Source organism: Paroedura picta, chromosome 5, assembly GCF_049243985.1.
Source record: "Paroedura picta isolate Pp20150507F chromosome 5, Ppicta_v3.0, whole genome shotgun sequence".
NCBI classification, from domain to species: Eukaryota; Metazoa; Chordata; class Lepidosauria; order Squamata; family Gekkonidae; genus Paroedura; species Paroedura picta.
The window spans coordinates 39,295,884-39,310,740 of record NC_135373.1 but is presented as its reverse complement, the minus strand read 5'-3'; the positions used below and the strand labels follow the sequence as shown (position 1 = coordinate 39,310,740).

Here is a 14,857-nt window from a genome sequence, read left to right as displayed (position 1 = left end):
CACAAAAGCTTCCACCTTGAATAAAATTTGGTTGGTCTTCAGAGTTCAAAAGGTCTCCACTGAAAATGAAATTAACAATCACATAGAGTCCAGGTACAACCTTAACTGGTATTTGTCCAGCTGAAAACAAAATGCGCATTGTGCTGGGGAGACAAACAAGGCAGGTGAGGAGAGAAAGGAATCTTAACAGCGAGAAGCGTCAGTGGAATGTTCAGGACCTTTGCACAACGCATGATGGCAAAAAGCCAATGCAGCAATGTAAAGAAAACTGTGAAGTTTGCATTGAAGGGTCCCTCACCTCTGACTTGGTGTCTGGGTCGATGGGGTAGTGGCAGATCTCACAAATTTCGATATTCTCCATCCACTCGTCCTCTGAACTGCAGCAGCAACCCATCATCTCTGCCAGGATGGGAGACAAAGATATCCCATTTCAAATCCTATTCAGCTATGGGGGACTTTGGATAAATCACTCAGGGAAAGGAAAACAAAGCTTAAAAAAAAAAGCTCTCAAAATGGCAAAGTCATGGTTGAGAGGGGGAAAAATGTATACCAGCCATCATAGGTGATGTCACAGAAACTAGCCAATATGCCTTGTGGAATTTCACATAACTTTTCAGACCCACAATGGATGTATTAGTGGGGTCAATGATATAGAACAGTGGTTCTCAACCTGGGAGTCGGACGACCATTTCATAGGGGTCACAGCAGGACAAGCAGCTTGGCCAGGGGAGGGGGCCATCCACACAACAGCCTTGTGGGGTGGATCGAGATAAAGCGTTTGTCTGTCTGGAGCAGTGGAAAACAGTGAGATCGGCATGGTGGGACAAGCGGAAGAACTGAACTGAGAAATCCCGGGGAAAAAAAACAATTGATATACAACCATGAACAATGGAACTTAATGCCATTGGTGAGTTTCGGTTTAATTTCTGTGAAAGAACACTGGCATAATTTTATGGTTGGGGGTCACCTAACATGAGGAACTGTATTAAAGGGTCACGGCATTAGGAAGGTTGAGAACCACTGATATAGAAGGTGTCATGGCAAAATTCCAATGGAAAAACACTCCTTTGTGCTTTGAAATATTAGGGAAATATGTGCTAATATATATGCTGAGGTATATGCAAAGGCAGCATTTATTTATTTATATGTCTGCCTCTCCAGAAAATGCTCATACCACCTAAAACAGGAAAACTGGATCAACAAGTAAATAAAAGCACATCAAGCCAATAAAAACAAGTTAAGGCCATAAAAATAAGTCAGTAAAAAAAGTTGGCTGTCAAGCTACAGCTGACTTATGCCAACCCCATGGGCTTTTCAGAGGTGATTTGCCTTTGCCTGCTTCCACATTGCCACCCTGGTGCATCTTGGTGGTCTCCCATCCAAATACTAATCCAGGGACAAGCCTGCCTCATTTCCACAATCTGATGAGATCGGGCTACTCTGGCCTACCCAGGTCAGGGCCAATAAAAATTTACTAGGACCTAAAAATGGAATACATCTACTGGGCCCCCATCAAAAAGCCTTAGCTTAAATGCCCATAAGAGATCAACTGGGCAGAGTCCAAGTCTACAAGGATCAGTCCACTGTTGCAACATAGTTTTAAATGTTTTTAATAACAGTTTTGTTAAAGTTCAATTAAAATAATTTTTATTTTCACTACACAATCCATGCTATTTTATTCATGTTGCTCATCGCCCTGAGCCGCATGCAGGAGAGCGGTATACAAATTTTATAAATAATAAAACTAATCACCTAGTCTCAAATGATATTGATTAAACAGTCTGATAGCAAACAAAGGTGGATCCACTTCGCCCAGCTTAGCCTGAGCTCGTCAGAGCTTGGGAGTTTAGCAGAGCTCAGCAAGGTCACTACTTGGGTGGGAGAGCACCAAGGAAGCCCGGGTTTACTATCTGGAGGATGTTACTAGTAAACCAGCTCTGCTGTTCTCCTGCCTGGAGTGCCCCATGAGTAAGGTCTCCATGACTTGGCATCATGTTTTTCTTTTTCTGAGTTAATAGCCTGGGTAAAGAGAAACGGTTTTTGCCTAAGGGAAAATAAGATCTTCAAGAGGGGACATGACCAGAGCGAGGCATTACCATCCCAAAAGCTGTGTTTCTGGGTGCCACGACCTGAATCTTTTTGATTCAGATTGAGAAACCTTGACAGATGGAAGCTTACACAAACCCAAAGTGGATAGGTTGCTGGCTTCAATGAGGCTGATCACTTGCCCTCTTGACCCCTGCCCCTCAAGGTTCCTAAAAGCAGCAATGAGAGGATTGGGAGGCCCTTCTGGGAAATAATGAATCTGTCCCTGTCCTCGGGGATGTTCCTGGGGAGGCTGAAGGAGGCAGTGGTCCGGCCCGTATTGAAGAAACCATAATTGGACCCGCAGGACCTGGCCAGCTACCTCCCCGTCTCGCACCAAGCGTTTCTGGGAAAGATGGTTAAGCAGGCAGCTGCAGACCAATTAAAAGCATGACTAGATGAAGCAGTTCTGAACTCATTCCAGTCCGGCTTCCAACCTAGCCATGGGGTGAAAATGGCTCTGGTCACTGCAATCAGGAAGGACTGGAAAATAGATGTCAGGTAAATATTTTAAATTTGAGATTGGAGGCTAGTAGAATCGGGTGACCTAAAAATCTACCACAATACCTTTTGAAATGCCCTCTGGCCCAGATTTTATGGGGAAAGTAGGTCATGCCTGTCTTGAATAAATACACATTTCTCTATGTGGGAAAAGAATGTAACTGCTTCCTAAGAGTGAATAATAGAAACCATAAAGCCGGTTTGTTTATACACCTGCAAAAGTGAGCTCTCATGCAAACTAGACCTGAAGTATAGACCTTGAGTCCAAATGCACGTTTGTGATTATTTCCTATAGTGATCTTGACTGGCAGGCTAGTGACGTAGGATCAGGGCATCATTACTCAGAAAAAAACTTCACAGAGTTGTAAAGACTAAACAAAATGGTTCATCCTCTTCATGCAATTCTGTCATCGTTCCCAGCAGCAGTGGTAGCTGTTGTGTTTTCTGACAAAGATTCTAGGCCTTTCTATCCGGCAGGTAGAAATTCAGCAAAAATGTTTTATCAGCTGCTGTATCCCCCACAACGTATAAACCTGTTGAATTCCCATGCAGTTACAAGAGCTTCTATCAGAAAAAAAAGGGGCAATTCTGTTTTCGGCTGAGTAAAAACACAAGTGCACACCAACCACTTTACAAAAATGTTTTTTGAAAGCTTGTCTGTACCTTTTCCGCACCCGGGCCAGTGCCGACGTCGTCTGGAAATGGGCATTAGCCCCACAACAAGACAAGCGCTGGCCAGGCTGAATTCCTGGTACAGAAAAGGTCCTAGTTTGCTTTAACTTTCACTATTTTTTAAAGTATCCTGAAGTGACCCTGTGTTATTGTGATCCTAACAACAATAAGAGGTGAGGATTTATCAACTTAGGGCAGCACGTTCAGCTGCTTCAGAATGTTTGCATCTTTGAAAATTGGTCATCTGTACCACATTATCTTGGAGAGCTAGTAGAGTATCAGACCTGGGAGACCCCTGTTTCAATCTGTACTCTGCCATGGAGGCTTGCTGGATGACTTTGAGCCAGTCACATGTTCTTATCTCGCAGGTTTGTTGTGAAGATGAAAAAGAAAGATGGAGAGCAATGTAAGCTGCTTTGAGTCTCCATTTTGGTAAAAAGTGAATTATAAGCAAATAAAACAAATAAATAGCCCCCCACTCAGTCACAAGCTATCAGGCTTTTAATATTAGTATATCTTAATATTAGCATTGAAAATTTTCAGATTTTTCAGTTAGATAATAGCTGATATTTACTCTGTGGATTTTCACAATATTGCCATTTTTTGCATTGGGTTTGATGATGTTCTTTATAATTAGATTCTCTGTATATTTGTGAATATATTATGAGAAATGCTTTTGCATTATATTCAAGGGATTGTTTAATTGTGTTTTTTTCCCTAGGATTCCCTTCCCAACATGGCTAGATTAATTGCTAACCACTTTGAAGAAGAGTTGTTTTTTACACCCTATTTTTCACTACCTGAAGGAGTCTCAAAGTGGCTTCCAATGGCCCTTCCGTCCTCTCCCCAGAACAGGTACCCTGTGAGATAGGTGGAGCTGAGAGAACTGCTCTGTGAGAACAACTCTAACAGGACCGTGACCATTTCCACACAGAGGGGTAAAATGCACATAGCCTCCTGCTTGCAAACATGGGATGGTAAGTCATGCATTTGCAACCCTCCATACAGGAGATCCCTCCTGTGCTTTCTCTCTGCCCCATCGTGGCTTTCTGCCTCCGCACGAGGCTGCAAAGGAAAACAAGCTGAACTTCTCGCCCCCACTATTGGCTTGTCAATTACAGCATGCCACCAATCACAGCACAGTGGTTCTCTTGTGGACTGAAACTTCCCACCCCCAGCCCCAAAATTAATTTTTTTAAAGGCACTTCTGCGTTGCTATGCAGTAATGCCACAAAACAGAAGCATTTAAAATAAATAATTAATACTTCTGCGTTGCTATTGAGAAATGCCAGAATGATACAGCATCCCCTCCCCCTTTTGGGGATTTGTGGTGTTTTGGACTCTATTTATGTCTGGGTAGATGTGTGAGAGGCTGGAAATGGCAATTGGACCCCAGTGAGTGATTGTGTGTGAACAGTGGGCTTTAAAACAAAGCACACACACGCCTGGAGGATCAGGAGAAGGCGGCTTCATCCCGTGACTCCCCTTTCCCCATTCATTCCCCACCTCTAGGAAAGACAAACAGGACTGTGTTTTGCCTGCCTGCCTGATCCCCAAAAGACCATGGATACTTTAAAGAAGATTTTATTTTACCTTTGACAATGTAGCTTTGCGGTCCCGCAGCAACACGGACTACACCATTCAAAAATATATATATATTGGACCAGGAAATGGAGAGAGGAGGGCAGGACAATGCTAGTGAGACTGTCACACATTTCCCTCTCCATATGGGCTTGCCTCTGGTTGCTCACCAATGGGATGCGAGATAAAAAGTAGCAAATCCACTTTTTGCAGTTTCCCTCATACCAAGGCAAATCTGGGCGAAACTCAATCCAGCCTCTGGACAGCCTCAGGATGCAAGCATTTGCCTGAGACCGTCAACAGGTCCCCCCTCAGACATCCCTCCATGGCCTGAACCAGTCTGTCCTCTCGGGGGCCTTGGCTGGGTTCCGTTCCTGTTGTATTGTGTATGATCACTGAAATTGTGTTATTGGATTGTTGTTGTTGTTGTATTTGTTTATGTTATGTACTAATTTGTTCCATGTATCCCCCAACGTGTATGTGAACCGCCCTGAGCTATATGGAAGAGCGGTATAGAAATCAAACAAACAAACAAATAAATGTGGAGGGGGCTCTAAAACCCACCAGCAGCCCGAGGCTGTCGAGGCATATTCCTTGTGTGGAAATAGTCTGTAACTAGCCCAAGGTCACCTAGCTGGTTGCATGTTTAGGAGTGGGGAATCCAGATTAGAAGCCACCGTTCTTAACCACTACACCAAACTGGTTCTCTCTTTGGTCAGTAACAGCCCATGTGATATAGTGATGGAGAGAGCAGACAATGATCTGGGTTATGGCTGGTCCACATCTCACCTCTGCAATTAACTCACTCCATCGTACTGTAATCCCTCCATGTGTCATATAAAGATAGTAGTACAAGGTTGTTGTAAGAGTTACATCAGGCAGAGGAAATGCTTTGACACCTCAAAAGTGCTATGAAATGGCCAGAATTCCTATTTAGATTTATGTCCTTAAATATTAAATAGTATTTATAATTTTTTACTTCAATTCTGCCCTTCCCTGAAGGCTCAGGGCAGATTACAGCATTCAAAAAGCATACACATTTAAAACTAGTTTCCAAGGATCATACCTAGGTTCCTGACGTCCATCAAAATTGTTAATTGGACCCCATCAGGAGCTGTTCCACTTGGAGCACCCCAGCCTAGCAAGAAGACCTCTTTCTTAGCTGCATTTGGCTTGAGCCAGTCCATCATAGCCACCTGGCCAAAGAATCTGGGGGCTCAGGTGGATGACCATCCATCAACAGATACAGCCGGGTGTCATCAGCATATGGATGACATCCCAGCCTGAAACTCCAGACCAGTTGGGAGATTAATGATTAATGATTCACACTGGGCTTCAACTTCTCTTTCCATCGCCTTTGCTTTTCTCTTTTGTCATTGATGTATCACTTTTGATTCTGATGTCACTTTATAATTTATACAACCTATCCTTTAGTTGGAGACAGACGTTATACATTTCTGTAATAACAAGAGTTTATTTAATGTTTCAATGCACATTTTAAAGGCTTCTGTTCCCTTTAACAGACCTTTTTCTTTTTTCAATTTTAATTTCTTTTCAACCTAAAAAAAATATCTCCAAAGATGCATACAACATACTTGCAACAAGAACATTCAGTACAAAATTAAAATTACGAGGAAACCATCAAAACAAAGATCTTTAAAAGCCACAGCTAACTTCTGTTCATAACTACACAGGGCCTCCTCCAAAATAAATTAATTTACCCCTGGCCTGAACGGTCCAATGGAACAGATCTGGCACCAGGGAGGAATCCCAGAAATGGGGTGCCCTGTCAATCTTGTCTCCTCTCTGCATCACAAGGACCCCATTGAGCTTTAGCACTTACCTGTTACCAAGAATGGCAGATTCTCTCTGATTCCCAACTTGAAATGAGGGAAGGCGATCACTTGATAGGGTTCATCCTCTTTTTTTATCAGGAGCACAAATAGGTCCTTCCAACAACAGGGTGTCTCAAACCCAGATGCTTAACTTTCTGTCTCTCTTGCCACCTTCCCTGCTGATTTCCTTCCCGTTGAGGGCTTTGCACAGAGAGCCCTAGAAGCTTGTTCTCAGCACTGCTGTGACCACAAAAGGTTCCAAAGCTGCGTAGACAAACACAAAGGCTTCCTGCCAGGCCCAACCCCAGACCTTGCAATGCAGCTCTAGCACAATAAGGTGCTGAGGACTCCATGTTGGCACTGAAATCCAGACCATATGGATCCCCAAGGAATCTCTGGGATGTTGATCAACACTGGACTTGTCAGCTCAATAGACAATGTTATGATGATTTCTGGGCTACCAGCAACCCCTGTGGGTGTGGTAGATAAAGCATCCAACTTCATCTGGGAGACCACGGGCCCATTCTGCACACATTAGATAATGCGCTTTCACTGTGCTTTTGCAGATGGATTTTCCTGTGCGGAACAGGAAAATCTACTTCTAAAGTGCATTGAAAGCACATTATCCAACAAGTGCAGAATGGGCTCTGGTTTCACAGGCCCATTTGGCCACAAACCTCACTGGGCCACCCTGAGCCAGTCACTCTCTCACTTAGCCAACCCAACCTCACACAGGAGTGGAGGAATGCTGGCTGGGGCTTGGGACATTCCAGGAGATTTAGGGGAGGAGCCTGGGGAGACCAGGAGAACTGAGGGCCTATGTTGCCTGAGTCCTGGGATAACCCTGAACTGTCACCGACATTATCTGGAGGGGGAATTCAGCCTGATGATAGACGAGTGGTGACTTGGGCTGAATCCTGATGTGGAAAAGGTCTGTGTGAACGTTGTGTATTTGATATTGAGGGCTCTAGTTCTGTAATGTTTGTTGTTTTCATGAATTGCTTGTGTAACATCTAGCCTGGGGACAAGTACTGCATGCTTGCACACACTTTTATGGCGATGTAGCTGGTCCCAATAAAGGTACAATTTGTACTGTGGTTTCTTTCTTGATTTTGATTTTGGACCGGTATGGCTGCAAAGAAACCTTTGCTCTATGAGTCAGTTGGTCATCAAAGTGCTGAAGGACTCTGCTTTTTGTTTCACGAGGCACGGAACTGGACAGGTCACTCTGCTGACATCCATAATTTCTTTGAATAGCACCATAATAGTTTTTTCCACCCATACAAAGCAGGAGGTTCAAACACAAACATAGAGTGCGGGAGAGAGTAAGTGGGTGGCGACAAGATAGCTAGGCCAGGGAGGGGAGAAAAAAGATGACAGTACAAAAGAAATATAAATGGGGGAGAGGCGCTATTCATGTCTGAAGAAAAGGACAAAATGCAGGTGCATCACAACGTGTGCGTGGGCTACTTTTCCATCTTTGCTCCCTTCTCTTGCCGAGCATACCCTTTCAGCTACTGAAAGGACCACAAAAGCATTGTTTTGTGTCTTGAAAGGACAAAGCCCAACAACAAGGGATGGGGCAGGCATGAAATAGTGTGAAACATGCACACATACCCCTTAACAGTAGCATTCACCAAGTGAAAAGGGCTGGGAGGGAGAGGTTTCTGGTTGGATTCTGTCGATCGGTGGTTCTCAACTTTCCCAGTGCCACAATCCTTTAATATAGTTCCTCATGTTGTAGTGACCCCCAATCATAAAATTATGCAAGGGTTCTTTCACGTAAATTAAACTGAAACAGACTAATGGCATGAAGATCCATTGTTCATGACTCTATATAAATTGTTTTTTTTCTTGGGGTTTCTGAGTTCAGTTCTGCCTCTTGTCCCACCATGCCGATCTTGCTCTTTTCCTCTTTTCCACCGTGCCGATCTACCCTGCAAGGCTGTTGTGTGGATGCCCCCCTCCCGGCCAAGCTGCTGTACATCATCATTCTCCTCTGGGAAAGCCTTTTCCTGTGGAGTCCATTCTCTTTATTTCTGGAGTATCTTTCTCACCTTCTAAGAGCATTTGCAGACCATTGCCCATCAGAAGGTGACCAGAGCTATAGGCTAGGTCAGGGGTCCCTAATGTGGCTCCTGTGAGCACCATAGTGCCTGTCAGCATTTTCCTGGCATTGGCCAAGTGGGTGGGGCCAAGTGGGCTTCCTGCTCAGCAGAGCTTCTGTGTGGCCATTGTAAATCTGACTGTCAGGGCCATTACGCACGGCTTCAAAGTAGCAGGATGGTTGCCAATTGGAAACGCTACAAATTTGCCATAACCCACGACGTCGTACACAATCTGCAACAGTCCTGCAACCGAACCGCAAAAAGCGCTTCGTTGTAGCGCTTCTAGGGGAATCCAGAAAACTGGATTCACCCTCCGGATAGCGATACACTCCTGCAACCAATCTGCAACAGTAGCGCCACAGACTTGTGCGTTACCATTGTTGCGGTTTCTTCAAAGTCCCTCCTCCCGAGCCTTTCCTCCTAACTTCCGGCGAACTGTCCGCCATCTTTTTTCTCCGAGCGAGCGGGGATCTACGAGGCAACGAGACAGCGACTGGCTTTCAAGCACGATCACTTTCTTAAATTCTGCCCGGACACCACAATAGTTTTCCAAAAGCACAGTGGCACACACCGTCACGTTCCAAACATTTGCCCATAGCTTAAAACCCCGTCTACCGTAGGCCAGTACTAGCGGAGTCAACGTACGGGGATCATTTTTAAAAACTTTCCTCTGAGCGTGCCAACGAACGTTCGCCGCTCGCAGGCTCCTGTTTAGATTACTGGGGTTCAATAGATATGATTCGAGGTGATTTCAAGACGGGCGGTTTATGTGTAGTGGGTCTTTGTGTGGTTCCGGGTGCGTGGTTGTGCTTGGGTGCGGACAACCCCTTCCATCGGCGGCTAGACCTCCGACAAGCGGAGTCGCCGTCCGCCGTTCATTTTAAAAAACTGTCCGCTGAGCGTGCCAACGAACGTTCGCCAGTTACATGTCATTGATTTATGCTTTGGTTGGTGAATATTATTGGGGAACTGTCGCGTACCACTGCAATTGCTCTCGGTTTTACACCGGCATGCGTTTTTGTAATGGCGGACATCTCACTAAAATGGCTCCCGCTGCATGTTCAAACTGCTCTTCCCGCGTGTGGACGAATCAGCGCATGCGAGAAGTCAAACAAAAGGCGCTAATCTGGCCTTTAGGAGCAGATCCTGTTCCCGCGCGAGGAGTTTTGAACGTGACATGTGACCTAATGTGGCCAATGCGCGTGTCCCCTACTGCCCTCTACCAATCAGGAGCCGGCTAGTCCCTTTGTCTTTGTGTGCGGGAAGGTATATGATCCGTTGCACCCTGCACCTCGCACCACCATTTTGCTCAGCTACTAGCGAAAGCAACATGGAATCCTCTTCTCAAGCCTCGTCCGTCCCTGCAACCGGCCGTGGCCCAACTTGGAGGGACGCGGAGATCAGGGACCTGATCGGGATTTTCTCGGAGGAGAAAATCCAGGACGCGTTCCAGTCCTCCCACAGGAATAGGGAGGTCTTCGAACAAGTGGCCATTAAGATGCGTGCCCTGGGCCACAACAGGACCGGCCTTGAATGCCGGTCGAAGACCAAAACAATGAGGGCAGAGTACATGCGTGCCGTGAACCATAATAAGGGTTCCGGCAACGAAAAGGTTACCTGCCCCTACTTCGAGGAGCAGCGCCAGCTGTACGGAGACGGGGAAGGAGCCGGCAGGCCGAAGCGCGTCGGGAGGAGCCTTAAGGTGGTTCGGAAGCCGGCTGCCCCGGTCGAGGAACCACCCGCTGAGGAGGATCCCGGCGAGGGAACCTCGTCCAGCTTTCGGCCTCCACCCCCCGTCCAGCAACGACCAGCGGAATTGGTCACGGTGGACCTGATGGCCATCGCTCCTGGGGAGCCGGAGGAGGTTCCTGACCAAACGCCCCTTGCCTCCGGTAAGTAATTTTCTTTTTATTTTGTATTTTATTGTTTTTATATTGAGCAAATGTGTGTTCTGACGTTTGGGGATCGTTTTCTCGTGTGTTCGTTGCTACGCATAATATGATAGGATGTGGATTGCTTTGGGTGGCTTTTTAAAACGGTCGTGTTTAAACAACTACCCAAACAGTTTTGCAGCATGCCTCAGCCATAGGCCTTCTGCAGCGCTCTAGCCACTACTTTGGGACCTTGATGTGTGGTTCAGGTTGTGTGCTTGCTCCTTTTTCACCATTGTATGCCTTGTGTTCGTTGCAACGCATGCTATGCTTGGATGTTTGTGGATTGCTTTGGGTGGCTTTTTAAAACGGTTGTGTTTAAACAACAACCCAAACAGTTTTGTTGCATGCCTCAGCCATAGGCCTTCTGCAGTGCTCTAGCCACTTCTTTGGGAGCTTGCTGTGTGGTTCAGGTTGTATGCTTGCTCCTTTTTCACTATTTTCTGCTCTTGTCCACAGAGACACAGATGCCTGGGACGGTGGTCCTAGAGTCCCCTGCAGCAGTAGCAGAGGACAGTGATTCTGGGGCATCCACAAATGTTGGTAAGTATCAGTTGCAATAAGGGGGGGGGGTTTAACTGCTTTGTGCTTTTCTGTTTGTGCAGGGCAGCAGCACTGCCAAGAGACAGAAGATAGTCCCTCAACGTTGCTGCTTTAGGGTTTGAAGCTTGCTTTGCCACACTTTGGTCCTTAATCATGTTCTTTGTTCCCTTTTTTCAGATTTCATACCCGGGACACAGGAGGAGGAGGAGCGTGGGGTGGCTGGACCTCCTGCCCTGCGCAGGCGGATACACATACAAGATGGTGAGCGTGCATGAACTGTTCCTTTCGAGCCATGGCTGCAGGACAATGTCTGTGTGCAATAACTGTGTGCTTCCTTTTCATTTTTGTGCTCCCCTGGCATTGTTCTGAGTCTTGGTTTAACATGTAACCAAGACAGGCCACCATGGGCAAACAAACAATAACCGTGTGCTCCCCTGGCATTGTTCTGAGTCTTGGTTTAACAATATGTGACCAAGAAAGGCCACCATGTGCACCAGGGTGGGTTTTGACTGTCTCGTTGTTACTAACAGTTCTTTTTCTCTTTTTTATGCCAACAGAGGTCCTTTCTGAAGACGACGAGCCAGCTGGCTCACCACCCAGGGGCGCTCTCCCGGCTGAGGAGAGGCTGGCCAGGGAACGCGGCAGGCTGCGGCGCGTCTCCGTCCTCACTAGTGTGGGAGAAAGGATCCTGGAGCACTGCCAGGAGGAGTCCAGGCGTGCAGCTGCTGCAGACCAGGCGATGCTCTCTCTCGTGGCCCAGGAGGGCAAAAAATTCCGCGCCATCCTTAGGGATTCGAACAACTCGCTACGCGAAAGCGTGGAGGAAGTTCGAATGATAAGGAGGCTGATGGAGAGGGCGGTCGCGGTTATGGAGGCGGCCCCCCCTCCTCAGATTATAGTGAACGTCCCCCCCACCCAACCCACCCCCCCCCCACCACCTCCAGCACCCACCCCACCCCCCCCACCACCTCCAGCACCCACCCCACCCACCCCCTCTCAGAATGCCGCGACACAAACTAGAAGGAGGACTGTTCTCGGGAAGAGAGTCGTGAAACCTGCGGACAAGTTCTCCCCCTCCTAGTTTGGGCCATTTTGTCTGTTTATCTGTGTTTGCTGTTGTCTGTTCAATAAAGTTTATGTTTTTGACTCTGTCTCAGTGTACCCTCTCTAGTGATTGTGCCTATTCTGGCACCGTTGTGTGGGTTGTAGGTTGGAGGGTGTTTTAAAGGTTAAAGGTGTTTTAGGAGTTTGGGGTGAAAGGTGTGCGAGTTCAAGGAGTCACACTGGAGTCTTTTTCAGGAAATTTACAACAAAATTTTATTTTCAGAAACAGTTCAACAGGGGAAAAAAACAAGGGAATTTAACTTGGACCCCCCCCCCACCACCACCACCACCCGCCAAGAAAGCCAACTTTTTTTAACAAATTCAAATATTTAACAGGGATAGAAAAATGGGCAAAGTAACTGGGAAACCCCCCAACACCCCCCACCCCAAAACACAAAAAGAAATAAAAACTTAGGTCCCACCGCTCCCCTCCCCAGCCCCTTCCAGCGCCCTCACTCTCCTGCACAGCCGTCCCACGGTCCCCCTAACTTTGCGCCGGAAGACCTCTTCGTCCTCCTTCTTCTTAACTGTGTGGGGAGGGAGAAAAAGTACACATTAGAGCCACACATATTTTCCTATTTTTGTAGTTTACATGCATACACTTATTGGTGGCCTTAGCCACAGTGTGAGAAGAGTTGGGCAGTGGGGAACATAACCTACGTTCTTCCGCCTCCCTCTGCTGCCTTTGCTGCTCTAACTCCCCTTTGAGCTCTGCCACTTCGGCCTCTAAGGCAGTCACCCTTGCCTCCATGGCACGCAGCCTTGCCTCCATAGTTTCTGCTATAGAAATCAAACAAAGAATTTAATAACACTTCAAATGGGAGCATCACAGCAGGCTCCCATATGGCTCCATGGGGGTACACACACATGGGTCTCCCGCAGAGGCATAAAACTCTCACCTGCAGCCTGTCCTGAGGTGGAAGGTCCCTCTTCCTCCCCCTCCTCAAGCTCAGGTGCTTTTGCCATCTTGGATGGTGATTGTGTGGCTGGGCAAAGAAAAAGAGAAATCATAATTAAAAGCACACAAACCAGAGATAAAACACAGCTGGTAGACACACCACAGTTAGAGTCAAAGCGCATAACCAAAGTGGTTCCACACAGTACTGGCGGGCTAAGTCAGAGGGGGTTGACAGCATATAAATACTATTTCAAATTTCATTGGGGACAGTAGGGGAAAGAGGCAGCTAGTCATGCCATGCATGTTTAAGGGCAAAACAACGAGGGCATACTTACCCATATGCCTCCTCATTTCCAGGGGGGGCTTCCCAGCCTTCTCCCATATTTTAACCATCTGGTCGTGAAAGACCGTCCTCCCGCTTGGCTGCGGGACCCCCCCCCACTGCTCCAGACTGTTGAGGAAGTCCAGCTTCACTCGCTTAAATTTTGTCCGGACCTGCTCCCAGGTCCGGACATAGCCCCTCTCCCTCAGCTTTGATGCCAACACCAGGTAAGCACCCTTGGTGTGGCAGTGGGTGCTGGCCATAAGGCGGCCAACACTTTTCGATTGGAGCACCAGCTCCAGAAGTGCCTCAGCCTCGGCGCGCTGCCAGAAGGAGCCCTTCCGTGGCTTCGGCATCTTCGGAATGACGGTTAGGGAACGAACGTGCGTTGCTCCGATCGACCACCCCTATTTTAAATGTATCAAAGCTGCCCACCAATAAAATTATTCCTTGGAACATAAGTGGATTGATCCTCCTGTTTGACAGGGGTCGCCAATACTTCCTGGCTACCCGCCTCCCCGAACTTTCCCCGCTCAGCGCTTCCGTGTTGTGTGTGTCAATTTCAGTGGGAGTTAGCGTTTAGGGCTGTCAAAGTGCTTTTGGACCAGAGAATCCCCGTTTTTTTGCTGGCAAAGTACACAAACCGCACAAGACAAGGTTAAACAAAGAACACTAAACTTTATTCAACAACAAGAGAGTGGGAAAAACAATTAAACACGCCTCCTGTTTCTGTAGATGTGGGTGGCTATGGCGTCCCGAACCTTGCACCCCTCTGCATAGATTCTTCTTCTCCTTGCTTCAGGGATGTCTTGTGTGTCCTCAAGGACAACAGGATCAGGTTCATCCACAGGGAAGGGGATGTTATGTCCCTTGTCCTCGCATATGTTGTGCAAAATGACACACGCGATGATCAGCGGAGTCACATTGTCTATATGCACGTGTAGTCGGGACATCAGGCAACGGAACCGGGACTTCAGACGTCCAAAGGCACGCTCCACTACATTCCTTGCCCGGGAGTGAGTGAGGTTGTAGTGGCTATGCACGTCTGTCCTTGGCCGCTTGTAGGGAGTCATGAGCCAGCGTCGTATTGGGTAGGCTCCGTCCCCGAGCACCAACGGCGGCACACGCACGCCCTCAATGGTGGCGGTGGGGTTTCCTGGAACAAAGACCCCTTCGTCCATGGCTTTCCTGAGGTTGGATTCCCTGAAAACAAGGGCATCATGCCTCCTGCCACTCCACCCCACCTCGGCATCGATAAACCGGCCGGCGAAGTCCAC

General features: G+C 47.3%; 2 protein-coding genes across 2 annotated transcripts in view; one reads left to right on the top strand and one right to left on the bottom strand.

Moving 5' to 3' along the window:
- Positions 1-6,886, bottom strand: part of LCK (LCK proto-oncogene, Src family tyrosine kinase) — a 33,705-nt gene extending 26,819 nt beyond the window's left edge. The window contains exons 1-2 of the mRNA XM_077337434.1: positions 6,683-6,886; positions 299-399 (exon numbers count right to left, since the gene is read on the bottom strand). Of these exons, the coding sequence (XP_077193549.1) occupies positions 299-397 (99 nt within the window). The 5' untranslated portion in view covers positions 398-399; positions 6,683-6,886. The remainder of the gene's footprint in view (positions 1-298; positions 400-6,682) is intronic.
- Positions 6,887-8,541: 1,655 nt separating this feature from the next.
- Positions 8,542-12,407, top strand: LOC143837508 (uncharacterized). The gene is made up of 4 exons (XM_077337433.1): positions 8,542-10,674; positions 11,173-11,256; positions 11,434-11,517; positions 11,814-12,407. Exons 1-4 carry the CDS (start codon positions 10,053-10,055, stop codon positions 12,335-12,337), a joined length of 1,314 nt encoding a protein of 437 aa, XP_077193548.1. The 5' UTR covers positions 8,542-10,052; the 3' UTR covers positions 12,338-12,407.
- The last annotated feature ends 2,450 nt before the right edge of the window (positions 12,408-14,857 follow it).